At 39.4% G+C, this 14,135-nt stretch overlaps 1 protein-coding gene across 1 annotated transcript in view; it reads right to left on the bottom strand.

The window, feature by feature from the left end:
- Nucleotides 1–5,343: 5,343 nt before the first annotated feature.
- The window catches only part of LOC103808417 (macrophage mannose receptor 1-like), a 30,124-nt gene continuing 21,332 nt past the window's right edge, over nucleotides 5,344–14,135 (bottom strand). Inside the window, exons 23-30 of the mRNA XM_009081199.1 lie at nucleotides 13,572–13,674; nucleotides 12,503–12,735; nucleotides 10,583–10,748; nucleotides 9,441–9,593; nucleotides 9,073–9,189; nucleotides 7,941–8,108; nucleotides 6,002–6,043; nucleotides 5,344–5,582 (exon numbers count right to left, since the gene is read on the bottom strand). Of these exons, the coding sequence (XP_009079447.1) occupies nucleotides 5,344–5,582; nucleotides 6,002–6,043; nucleotides 7,941–8,108; nucleotides 9,073–9,189; nucleotides 9,441–9,593; nucleotides 10,583–10,748; nucleotides 12,503–12,735; nucleotides 13,572–13,674 (1,221 nt within the window). The remainder of the gene's footprint in view (nucleotides 5,583–6,001; nucleotides 6,044–7,940; nucleotides 8,109–9,072; nucleotides 9,190–9,440; nucleotides 9,594–10,582; nucleotides 10,749–12,502; nucleotides 12,736–13,571; nucleotides 13,675–14,135) is intronic.

Consider the following 14,135-nt stretch of genomic DNA (forward strand, 5'->3'; position numbering starts at 1 on the left):
TGAAGACTGAACATTTATAATTTCCCATTTCCTGTTCAAATTTTGTTGTAAACAGAATTAGCTCTGAATAGATCCGAAATTTTGTGTGCTTTTAAATGCACAGCAAACTGTGCCTTTGACAGAAATTTACTTTCATAAAGCAGCCTAATAACCATCACCATCTTCTGTGGTGTTGCTGAAATGAAAAGTACTATCACCAGGAGAAAAAGTTCCCACTGCCCAGAAATAAAAACAATTCTGTTGCAACACAGGGTGGAGGAGAAATCTTTGGGCAGATGGGAGATGTGTAATCAAGCCTCACTACTATTTCATGTGTCCCTTAACAGATTATTCATTCCCCTCATTCCCCCCACCAATCACAGTCCAATATACCTTTTCTTCTGCCTGTTGTTCTTGCTCCCCACCACCCATTGAGAGTTGACCCAAATCTGACCATATCCAGCAGGTTGACTTATCAGCACATTTTCTTCAAACTGAATGTGTTCCAGGACACCAGAAGGAGTTTTGTTCTCTAACAGGTTGTTTAAAAACATATGTCTCTACTTTCCACAGTGTCTTTGCAGAGAAAGTTCTTGCCTGTAAGCTTTCTCTATGTGGTTTCTTGGGTTGCAAAACAGCCCACACAGTTCCTCTGTAGCTCTCTAGGGGAAACCTCTTCCTTTCCATCACCCCAAAGGTTTCCCAAGAGTCCACTTTCTGTTCCTCTTAGGAAAACCCTGGGTTGCCTCCCATCCTCTGCTCTCCAGCCCAATGCTCCAAAACATTCCCCTCACCCTATGCACACTTGCCACTGTCCAGGAAAAAAACATCTCCTCATCTTTCTAGATGTCTCTGCCTGTGAAAGACATCAGTAGCCAGAGCACAGCAGACAGGCAGCCTGCCTTTTTCCCTGATCCCCAGCTACAACCTTTCCAAAGAACACAAGAGTGCCCAGGGAAATGGGAACAAACATACAAATATCTTACTCCTTCCACCACTTCTCCATCCACACACACACCCTCTTGCCCAGTCTGAGTGGTGCAGCTGGGCTCCTGGGACAACAGATCACTTCAGCTAGCTTTATTTCTAGACTCTCTCATATTCAAAGTGTGTTCACTCCCCAGTTTCTTACCCGTAACCAGGAGTCCTATCTTCTTGCACTTCTCCCAGCAGCACCCACATTTCCCAGACCTCTGCTTTGCCAAGCCATTTCTAACTGCCCAGCCTTGTCTGGGTCTCCCAGGGATGATCAGCACTTCTGGCCCGAGTCAAACTCCTTCATTTCTATTTTGGTCTTCCCCTTCAATCTCTCTTGTTAGGACACCTTGCACTTTATTTTTGTACTATCCTCTTCCCAACATCAGTCTGTATTTCTCACTGCGCAAGCCCTTATTCCTCCAATTACAGAATATTATTTCCTTCTTTTCTCTAGAGCCTCTGTGCCCTCATTAGCCTCTTCTGGTGGACCGCAGAACAACTACAAATCCTACATATATATTCCTGGCTGCTGGCTGTAAAGGAAAATTATGTCAATTAGTTCTAAGAGTAGGTGAGAATAATTTCATCTAGCTGTCTTGATCAAGAGTCTGGATAAAAAACTGGTATAATGTTTGCTCTGTATGTTCTGAAATAAGAGCAATTGTTTCCTCAGAGGAACCAGAACCACTAACCACATCCTTAAAACACTAACCAAATTCTTAAAAAATTATTTTACAGGTTGTGAATTGTTATGCATAGTAAAAAGTTGTGCCTTGCAGAATATGACAGGAGAAAGCTGGATATGTCAGATAAGGACACAGTTGAGAAGAGACAAAAAGAACCCTAATTGTTCCTGTGTCCGGATACGGTGATATCAGGACAACTTTATGCTTACAGAGCAGTTCAAACCTTTCCTATTGACCCCAGAAAATCTGGCTCTTGCCCATTGGAATCTGGCCTGAAGGCACTAGTTCATTTCACAAGTATCTATCTATTCTGTTTGTATTTATAGAACTTCCTTACATTTTGCTCCAAATTACTCTTCACTTCCTTTTTCGGTCCCCTGCTTTCAGAAACTTAAATGACAAAAGTAAAGACTTGCACATCAGAAACAATTTTTTAAATTCCTGTTTAGCCAGGGGACTGAAGCTAATATTTTCTTTTCTGTTTCAAGTTACTGGTACTGCTATTAGAAAATAATTTGTCTGTAAATTGGTATTCTTTTGGAAGGGGAGGATGTTCCTTCTTCTTTGTGCCTCTATCCACCATAGCTGTGTCAATGATCTTACAGGAAGTTACAATGGTGAATTCTTCCACAGCTTTTCCTTCCCTAAAGGCAGTTACTACCTCTTTGCAATAAACTCAAGTTGAGAATCAATTACTTTTTCACCCATGTTATAATTTAGGGAAATAATGAAAATAATGAGAAAAGGCAGGACATTCTCCCTAAAATGCCACCCTAATACAGAGAAAGCAAGAGCAAGCAGCTAAGAAAGTAGGTTTCCACATCTTGTCTATGTGAAGAGGCGTGTTAGAAATACTATTTTGTGGCATGTAAGACTAAATGCAGAGTCTATGCTGAAGCTGGACAAGTTTACAAATTGTGGTCCCACAAACTTTATTTTCAGCAGCTTAACCCTGAAGGTTCCTAGGCCTGGTAGAAAGCTTGATTTTGCCACTAAATTCTAGATATCCAAGCACCTTGATGAGCACCTGTTTCATACCTCCATACAAGTAGTATCTTTAAACTAGGGACTAGATCTTTCTTGTCTGATAAACATGCTTGGAGCTACCCTATTAGCTAGGATTTGGTATGAAATATAGTGGTAGCCACAGCTTTCCTTCAGAAAGTTGCAAGAGAGGAATTTGAAATCAAAAACCTGAGAGTAACCATAAAATTTGAGAAAAAAAATCCATCATACTAGGATGTACAAACTAAAGTTTCTTGTAAATTCCCTTTTCACTGATGGGTGGAAATACAGATCACAAACAGCATTTCTGAAAACTAGTTGTTGCATTTCTTTGATTTGGTTTTGGTTTTTTTAACAAGTTGCTATTACTAATAGAACAAAGCTATTATAGTAAATAGCAAATAAATATTCACACAGAACAGTCACTTCTTCAGTCACAGAGTTCACTCACACACAGTCGCTCACAGCTAACTGGTTGGAGCAATATTTGGAAACCAATCCCAGCTGTACATACACTCAGTTGCAGAGAGCCATACAGGCACTCCAGGGAATTCTCAAGAGATGTCTGGAAAGTTCCTCAGAGGGTCTTACTCTTCATTGCAAAACATCAGCCTCTGCTGTATTGGATGTGGTCCAAGTTACACAATCCTCTCCTGATGCTTGTGGGCACTAGTAGCCTTGTACAGTCCCAGCAAACTCTTGGTTCAGTTCTCACTGATGCAACAGGACTGCTGAAGCTTATCAGTCCTTGGAAACTTTCACAAACTAATTTCTCATTAGGCAATTTTCCTGTCTCTGTCCTATTGTTTTCTGGTAACCATTTCTCTATTCAAACCTATACATCCTGTAGATCCAATTCAGATAATTCAGACAGAAGGGTCCTTTATGGAAAATATTACAAGGGTGGATTAAATGTTTTTAATCTGCTCAGTGTTGTTAGGATCTCGCATCTATTGTTGCATTGTACTGTCAGCAGGACCTACATACCACAGCAAAGGGTCTAGAAGACAACAGTGATTAGAGATTTGGGACATAGCTAGTGGAATTAAAAGGGAAGAACCAAAGTTGCTGTCAGCAAATATTGAGAGGAGATGTGACAAGTGCTATCAGTATATAAGAATCTGTCTCAGAAACTACTAGAGCAGAACAGCACATAAGTAGTCTTAAATTACAGCACTTTCATTAGATATTTATTAGGGTACACTTTCAAATGTTAGGCATAAAGAAGCAATGAGTCACACAGTTTCACAAGTTGGTAAGGCCTGTTTAAGAACATGCTGGACTAGGAAAAGTAGATAGTCATTTGTGTATAAAAATTTCAGAATCCCATCTCTCCTTCCTGTTTTTACTGTCAAGATAAATTATTCTGTTTAAGAACACACACACACATTTACTAAGAATCAGCTTTTTAATTCCCATCTAGTGAACCAACATAGAATAAAAACTTATTTACAGGTATTTCATACAGATGCAAAATATTTTAACTTAAACACAATTAAAATCTTTCAAATGATTAGAATATCAAAAAGTATCAAATTAAATACGGACATTCCCTAGGCTAAGAGCTTTGAGTCATTTGGTTGTTTACATTTGGCATAAAATATACTGGGAAAGTAAAAAAAATCATTTATGTGAGCCTATTTTTAGGTTTACTGAAGCCAGAGAATATACCAGTAGACCAGTACGACATGCAATGCCATCAGCTCCATCATGATGGAAGTCAGGAATGATAATCAGAGATTTCAAACACACTTGGACAGGGAGAATTTGATTAGAATTAGAAAAGATTTTCTAATGGTAAATTTCATTAGGCTTTGAAAAAATGGCTTAAAATGTATGAAATCTTCACTGGTATTGGAGATACCAAGAATAAGTTTTATGTAATTTTTCAGGTGTGAAGTAAGTATAATTCCTCCTGCCTATTCCCACCCTTTCACAGAATCCTTTGATACCCTAATTTCACCATTTAAATGATAAAACACTACTATTCACAATACATTTCAACCTCTTATTATAGTTGATCTTTCAATGCATATGTTACAGAATTATAGCAGAAAAAATGCAATTTACACTTGCCTTTCTATCAGTCATATACAGAGGAGCAAATTATGTTAACTCAGATATTATGGACAACACAAAGGATTTCTGTGCTACCTCAGTAGCAGAAAGAAGATGCAAACCCACAGCACTGGAGCAGCTGCTTGGCTGAGCCAGGGAGCTGGTCCTGCCTCAAACAGGGACCTACACCAGGTGAGCCTGGAGATCCTGTCCAACCTGTGCAATTCTGCCAGTCTGCACAACAGATGGAGGAGGCAAACCATCAGGACACTTATGGATCTGGCTATAGTTTTCGGGGCATGCTAAGGAGCATATTCTCCCAACTGCCTGTCATGAGCATGATTCTTGTGCCTAAAGATGATGCTGGATCCACGCAGAGACTGGAGCTGCCTGAGTGTTCACTTACACAATGTAGCTCCAGGTATATGTGTAGGTTCATCCTCCAGGTACTACAGTTTGTGGGCAGATCTCTGGATCTGCCTTGCAAGGTTGCTTGTTCCTGCTAGTACAGAAAGCACGAAGCACCCTCTGCAAAATTAACTAGAAGTTCCATAGAAGAAAATTGCTTTGCCTTAAGAATTCTTGTACACCAGCTCTTTAACACTTTTCAAAATCAGACCCAAGATTACCCAGCCCATTAAATTGTTGCCTGCTCATTTTCTTCAATATTGGTCACAAGACAATTTGATTCATGAGTTCCAGGGTCACCACAGTATATGGCATTGTCAAAACTGGCTGTAATCATTTGTTGACCACGTCTTTTTTTATAAAAATAATACAATGTGAAGCCAATTCCAGCTAGCAGAAGGATGATCAGTATAAAAATGATCCCACCTAAACCATTTGCCGATGAAGCAGCAGCTTCATTTTTGGATGCTGTGAAAGACAAAACAGGAAAATTACTACAAATGCCCAGAGACTCCTATTGCCTACAATAAATATCTCCCTATATTAAACCAACTGAGTGGAAGTAAAAGTATTGAAAAGTAATAACAGTTCTAATTGATGCATGTTCCAGATGGACAGTGCGAAATTTGGCTTAATCTCTTCAATGTACCTTTTAACAGGAGCATTATATTTTACTACATATACCATTTGTAAAGAAAAAACAAAAAGTAAGACATCTGTTTTGAGAGAATAGGTTTCATTTTCAACAGATTTAAAATAAAATAATTTGTGACACTTAAACGGGTGTTTAAATGAAACTTTCCTGGAGGCAATTTTATTTGTAAGTAATAAATGCTTATAAAGTTATTTAAATTTATGCCTAATGGGTTTATAAGAAACTAACTTACCATTATTGACAGGTGAATCATGGGTTGGATCAACTTCTGGAACTTTAAAATGAAAAATGTATTTATTATACAGTTAGAAAACAACTGTATATACAGTTAGGAAACAACTGTTCAAAGATGAAATAAATACTGCATCGATAATTTTTTCTTTGCATTCCTATCAAATTTAAATAATCACAGAATCATAGAATGATTTAGGTTAGAAGGGACCTTAAAGATCATCTAATTCCAACCTCCTGCCATGAGCAGAGGTACATTCCACACAACCAGCTTGCTCAAAGCCCCATCCAGCTTGGCCTTGAACACCTTCAGGGATAAGGCATCCATAACTTAACTGGAAAACCTGTTGCAGTGCCTCACCACCCTCACAATAAAGAATTTCTTCCTAATATCCAATCTAAACCTACTCACTTTCAGTTTAAATCCATTGTCCTGTCACTACATATCCTTGGAAAAAGTCCCTCTTCAGCTCTCCTTTAGGTACTGGAAGGTGCTATACAGTCTCCTTGGAGCCTTCTCTTCTCCAGACTAAACAATCCCAACTCTACCAGCCTGTCCTTATAGGGAAAGTGTTCCAGGCCTCTGATCATCTTCACAGCCCTCCTCCAGACCCAGCTGAGTATGCCTTTGTTATGCTGAGGGCCCCAGAGCTGCACACAGTACATGGACAGGAAAAATATATTAAACATTTTCCCTGACAATTGAGACTGAATCCACCAAATATACTTGATAAGTACTTGTAAATAAAACCAACCCCAAACCTAACTGGTGCCTCACTATTCATTGTTCTGAACACTTTTTGATAGGGTAGGTGGTCTTCAAAGTTTTTACATTTCCACAGTGTTTAACACTTCATACTGAAGAACTCATTTTTTCACACTTGCAAAGGTGAAAAGCAGTCATACTTAACAGCACTTTAGCTGTGTTTTTAGGCAAATTCCTTTTCCTCCCTCCATTGCCTGGGGAGTATGACTCAATTGCTTGCAGGACTGACTGACTGACTGGACCCTGCTAAGTTCCCAGATGACTCCATTGCAGACCTGCAGAGGTCCACAAGCAGAAGACTCAATTGGTTCCACAGTGCATCAGTTTCATTTGTAGAGTGGATCTGTTTGCCAATGGCAAATGTGGCCCATTTCATATTGTCTCCTGGTTGATATGTGCAAACACAACTGACTCTGTGGGCATACTCATGCAGATTCATGCATGTGTGCAGATTTACATCCTTCACATTTTATGCAACACTGATGTGCAAGCAAGTGGGACTCACCCAGCCCCATAACACATTCAAATTTTCCATGCGTTGACATCCAAAAAAGCACAGGGCCACAAGTAACTGTAACAAATCAAATGCACCATGCTGTTTGGTTGTCTAGGCATTTCTCCCTATGTCAGCAGAGAAATGAATTGGGCTTCGCTACCCACCCTCACTCAATGCTTTTTGCTTGCTTGTTCAGCAGATTCCAGCACACTTCACCATGGTCATACTGTCCCTACCAGCAGGACCTACCTTCTCACTGCAGGAACTCAGTGACTTTGTACTGCTGCCCATCAGCTCAGCTATCAGGAGAGTGCCTGCTGTTCTGGTCAGCACTCACCAGTTTTATCATCTATTCATCATCTACTGCTCCTTGTACTCTAACCATAGTGGCTATGAATGTTATCCACACTCTCAACAGGTGCTATGTTCCTCTCTACCCCAGGGTACAACAAATGCCAAGAAATCAATGCTTTGAAACTGAGAGAAGGAAACAGTGGAGCAGGTCATTCTCCAAAATTATTTCTCACCATTCTTATCAGAAGTTACTCTTGACTTTGATTCAGATGTGTATGCATCAGCATCAATGCATAAAGTGGACACAGTGCAGAAGCAGTTTGGCTTGATGTATAGTAACCACTGCTTTTAAGATAACCCAGTGCACAGAAATTCAGAACTTACTTTTTGGGGTTTTGCAAATAAAATTCTGGTCAACAGAGCAGTAATAGGTCCTCCAGGTTCCGCTTGAGACATCCATGTCAACACAGCGTTCATTAAAACTTACTGTAGGCTCTCCTTTCTCCCAGTTGACATATTCCACCTCACTTCTGTCTATCCACATCCATTCTCCTAAAATGAAAAGCATTACATAGTGAGTGAATGAAGGGGGGAATAATTTCTAGTCTACTGAGCACAATTATATCAGATATGAAATCTTTCATTGGGTTAAATTGGAATCACAGAGGGCTTATTTCTCACTCTTTTATCAGCCAGAACTATTCAGGTAGGAATGTACCAAATGTAAATGCTCAGCAAGTTAACTCCATTAGCCTTCAGGGCCATGGCTGTCAGTGATTTAAGAAGACATGCCCAGGCTGCCCGAGGACCTTGAGCTGAAGTCCATGCCTAGGACTGTGCCTGGGAGCCTTAAGAAAAGCAGAGCACATGTGCAAACCAGTCTCAGCAATTCAAGCACGGAGAATGCTCAGGAGATTTTCTTTATGTATATCCAAACCAGTGAATAACTGCTTTATTAGAGCTGGATTAATCAATTATCTTTGCAGACTGAATCAACTCTAATAATGGCTCCCTGCTCATCTCTTGCTAACTGTCAAGCATTTCCCATCAAGTAGGAATTGCTGTCTTTGTTCCCTCAGGGTGTGCTTTCATGACAGCATATCCTGGTATAACTTGCAGCAGCCCCAATGCTGCCTCCTCTGTCCCCCATCTGCAGCTGCACTTCCCTCCTGCCTCTGCTTGCACAGCATGTAGCAGTGGATAAATGTCAAGTAATTTGAATTTTAAAAAAAGTGATAGGAAACATTTTAACCCACTCCTGCTAAGTCAGAACTCTTTACAGACTTAAATATACTCTTATTGCAACAAAGATACAGAAAGCATAGACCTCTAGGTGTTTTGTGTTTTAAGTATTTTAGCAAAAATGTTATGAAACCTTTATGAATTCGTTTTTGCCTGAATATTTGTTTAGTATTTAGTACATTGGTACTATTATTTAGTATGTTAGTGGTAGTTAGTATTCCCTCTGTTTATTTAGTATTTATTTTCATCTCAGTATACATCATGAAATAATTACCATCAATATTTTTGAACAGTCCTATCCAAAACTTTCTGAAGTCATTCGTAAGTGGAGACAAATAAAATAAGAGAAAGTTCATTTCAGCTGAATCTTCTATGGAAACCAGAGAAGCACCTAAAAATATTAATTAAATATTACATATCATTTCAGCAAGATTTTCCATAATAAATTTATTATCTCAGTAAACAATCATGACATGTTTCACGATCAGCATTTTCATATAGTAGAAATACCTCATAAGAAATTTAAATCAGGTGTAGCTTATAATTGATAAACACACACACCTGTATCATCATTTGGTTCTGGATTAAAAAGCCAAACACACAAACAATCTGTAAAATATCCTAATACAAAAGGGCACTTACCCATTTGAATACACACCATGGAAGCATCAGGCCAGCTTTCCTCAGAAGTGGTGTGAACATAGTAGCAATGACCACGGTAGGGAATCCAAGATCTACCACGCTTTGGCTCAGGACACTTCCCAGGAAGCTGTGGTGGTTCACTAGGGATTAAGTCTATTAAGAAGACACATAGGTTTCAGTGGAATCTTAAAAGACAAGGGAAATACATACTCCTGCACCACACATCAGCCCTACCAGTTTGGCAGTGATTCCAGGGAAAGGAGTAGCCCATAGACTTAACTAAAGATAAAAGACTGAACTGAACATGGCAAACTAGCAATAAACTACACCAGTTGGAGCTAGTTCTCCAATCTGCTCAAGAAGGTTTACACCAGTCTAACTGCAGTTGTCTTCAGCAAGGCAATTTTTATTTAAAACTTGTGAAACAGATTGAGGAATGAGTCAGTATGCATAAAGGATCTCAAAACACCAGCACAAGTCAGTGGCTTGTGTCTAGACAATTCGTAGAAAGGTCTGTCTGTACCTATCCTTTTACATCATGCATCCTAAACAATATGAAAGCAGAAATTATACCCTAATACATCACCTGATTAAAGCCAAGGCAGAGTTGAAATTAATATAAAATTTGCTGTGAAGTATGGTGCAGGGATCATAAATTTCATATATAATTTAAAATGTGTTTGAAAATTTTATGCAGTATTTGAGTGATAAAGAAGAAATATTTGAAAGATAAAGAAACAAATATGAATTAATTGATTTGGCTGCTACACTGCCAGAAGTTTCTTAACTCACAATATTTCAAAAAATACTTTAAAATGTAACAGTGTATCACTAATATTTTATTTATAGTTAGGTAAAGTCAAACAATTCTGCAGTTCTTGACAAACAAGGGTGTAGAAAAAGAACTATAGCATGTGGCATGAAATATTGCAGTGGTCTTTATGATGTGCATGCGTTGACCAGCCTGTGAAATGAAGGAAATCACTCAAGACAGACTGGATCTGAGAGTTCTTCTCTAACAAAAGTAATACTTTATCACACAGCATACACTACAACAATCTTTGCATATATGCTAAATTCAAATAAAGCCATTAATTTAAATTTCAGCCTCCCAAATCACATTTCTTCTATTCAGGACTTACCATTGGATTGTTTACAGAGAGAGAAAAATGTCTCATTGCAAGATGCTGTCCTCCAAAAACCATCCAAATCTAAATAGACACAGGCTTTGTTCTTATTTGGTTCTCCGCTGGCCCAGTTATGATATCTGCTCCTCCTTTTATCTGACCATATGTATTGGCCACCACTCTAAAAGAAAATTACAATAAAGATTAGATTGTGTTCAAGAATTAGATTGGAAGAACATTAACATTGCTTTTGAATGCATGTAAAAAAATAGGAATGATCAGAATCATGGTCTCTTGCACAAAATTAATTCATCCTCTGTCATGAAAATGCAGCAATCTGATTCAAACTTCCACTTTCCACAGCAGTTAGGGAAAACTGTGCTATTCAATTCACACCATCTGTCTCATGCAGTAAATGGGCAAAGGGCTTTATGAGGACAAATGTGAATACACAGCTGGTCAGTTTGGGTCACCTGTCCCAGCTGTATCTCCTCCCAACCCCCCATGCACCCTCAACTTCCTGGCCAGTGTGGCACTACAGAAAACAGCAAAGGCCTTGGCTCTGTGTGAGCTCTGCTCAGCAATAACAAAACTATCTCTGCATTATCAACCCTGTGTTCAGTACAAATCCAAAATATAGCCCCATACTAGCCACTGTGAAGAAAGTTAACTCCACTTCAGCCCAAACCAGCACAACAAATGAGTCCACATATACACACAGATCAAATAGGGATTGAACAGAAACTATTGTCAGCATTCCTCTGCTATGTACACACTATTTACTTAACATACTCTATTCTAACACACCCTATGTATTTAGAAAGCAAATAGAAAAATTGGAACTTTAAATGAAGAGAGGAAAACTGATGAGGCTTTCCATGGGGTAGGCACCACACACCCCTACCACCCATAGTAACAGGCCTTGTGGTATGTTTCTGGGTCTTGCAAGGACCAGCTACTAGAGACAAGGTAAGCGTGTATTTATTTCAACACTATTTGCAGAGGATGACTGACATTAATCACATCCATTGCTTCTGTTACCCCAGCCTGCACAGCCTAGCCACCTTTTGTGTTCTTTGGAGGCAGGCTCACATCACGTACTTAATGCCATTTCCTTTCCCATCTCCTTTCCTTTGAAACCCTTGGCCATGTTTCATTCCAGATTCCTATCTAATCCCGGTTTCCCAGCGACTGCTTTCATTGAGGTGCAGTTCTGGTTCCTCTCACATTAGCACCTGTGCCCTCTCTTAGTCCTGTGTCCCACCAACCTCTTACTGTACCTCTCTTCTTGATTTCTCCACAACTTCAGTTCCACTAATATCCAGCTACGTCATCTTTATCCTTGCTCTTTTTTACATGCCTCTGTTAGCTGCTTTCCATTTCAGACCTTTCCATTCTTAGCTGACTGAGTTGTTGGCAGCTTTACCCAAAGCACTGGCTTTGGCTCCAAAATGCAGCCTAAGATGTCCCCATTGCCAGAGCCATACTCCCACCTGCTGTTTCCCCTGCTGCCCAGCACAAGCTCTTGTACTGCTCTGTTGTGGGTTGTAACAAACACTTAAAATAAACTCAAAAAGAAAGAACTCTTTTAAACACATTTTTTTTCTGTGGTGTGCTGCACAATGTGCCTTCAGAAATGGCAATACTCACCAGCTCAGCATGTGGTAGACTGTGAAATAGAAAGTGGGAACTTCATAGCCACTTTTACCACTGAAGCCACTGTCTGCTGCAGCTACATCCTTGGTGGCCTTTGAAGTGTGGGCTGTGGCAGTTTTTGATTACACTGTGAGCAAACATCTAAATATCTAAATCCCCTGAAGTGGAGGGAAGTCAGGAACCTCCACAAGGTTTTGATACCCACCACACATTTGTGGAACTGATGGGTAGCTCATCAAAAGTAGTGGTACGACTGTCACAAACATTTGGTGAACTCACCATGTTGCTGTTAAGGCCAATCCACACAGGCCCCCCATGCTTTATTATTTGTAACAACACGTAAGATTCAACATAGGGATCCAAGATACTGGCGAGATCTGCAGACTGGTCCCTGCAGTTCTTCTCTGCTTCTTCCCAGCTCATTTTGTAGTTGATGACTGCATAACGGTCATTACCATAAGAATGAAAGCCAAACATTGGAACTGTGGGTTGGGAATTTTGCAGTTTGGGGTCTGTAACAAGCAAACAAAAAACCAAAAACCATCAACACCAACAAAACCCCTACAAACAAACAAACCCCAGACAAACAAAATTGAAAGGAAAGTCAAACTATATTGACTCAGACATATAAAATTGAGAGAAGAGCTATTGGAGTACTCAAGTAATTAAAAGAGATTGCAATAGCAAATTAAGATATATCCAAACTATCACTGCAGTGATGAAAGCCACATTTTCATGTACTGTGAAAAAATTTTCTGATACTTGTCAGAATGACCTTTTAGCATAAATATCCATATCATCTCCAGGAACATGCCTTGTAAGTACCAGGCCTACCCAAAGCATATTGTACTGATGTAGGACATTAAAGGGAAGAATTCCTTCCATAATATATTAGTATTTGTTGTAATTTGGGCTGGGAACAGAGCATGATAAGCACACCATGAGCAAGCACAGGGTTATAACTACTGTTGCTGAAATTGCCTAAGAAAGAATGTAAAGGAAATCAAGCAGGGCAGTTTTACAAAAAGAAGTTACATTGCTTTTAAGTATGACAGTAGAATTCCAGTTTGGAATTTACCAATATAAAGACAAAGCACTCACACCTGATTGACAGAAAAAGTAAAATACATGATTTCACTGGTCTAGTACTTAAAATAGGAAAGGTTAAGAGACTTTTGTCCAAAAAATAAAATGTGCAATCATTTTGTTAAAATGGTCCATAGTGCATGTGGTACTGCCATTAATTTTAGTTATACTAGGGTGAAGTTGCAGGTAAGTCACTTTTAACACCAGTTTGAAATAACCAAAATAAACCAGCTGTACTAGAAAGTGGTGAAAGAAAACTCACCAGAATTTTTCTGGCATATGTAACTTTTGCTTGTTTTGCATTCTTCATCTTTCCATTTCCCTGCCTGTTCAATAGGATTCTTCACCATAAAGAAACAATCATTCTACAAGATAAACGAGATTGACAAGAAAAAGTTGTGGATGGATGGGAAATGTTCCTACTCCGCCTGGATACACAGATTCATCTATCACATGCAGGCACATACAGATGAATAATATGAAGGTAATATACATATGAACTCATACGAGCAATGGTCAGACACAGTAATATGACAATAAGCAATTGCAGCTCAGCCCTAGGAAAGTTTGCACTTGGATGATGGAGGGAGGAAAAAGTGTCTGGGACTATCTGCACGTACATAATATTTGTACATGGCCGTGTACCTGTGTGCTTGGTGCAGGTAGATATGTGTATGCTAAGTCTGGCCTACGGGTTTGTTGCTGTTTTCCTAGAGAATATGGGGAATCTCTCCTCAGCACTGACGCTTGCCTGGAGAGCTGAATTCCTTCTCCTGCCCTAGTTCAGCACTAGGATCGAAAGTGGTCACCACAGTGCAGTAATGTA

This window comes from Acanthisitta chloris, unplaced genomic scaffold (assembly GCF_000695815.1).
Source record: "Acanthisitta chloris isolate BGI_N310 unplaced genomic scaffold, ASM69581v1 scaffold18368, whole genome shotgun sequence".
Classification (NCBI taxonomy): domain Eukaryota; kingdom Metazoa; phylum Chordata; class Aves; order Passeriformes; family Acanthisittidae; genus Acanthisitta; species Acanthisitta chloris.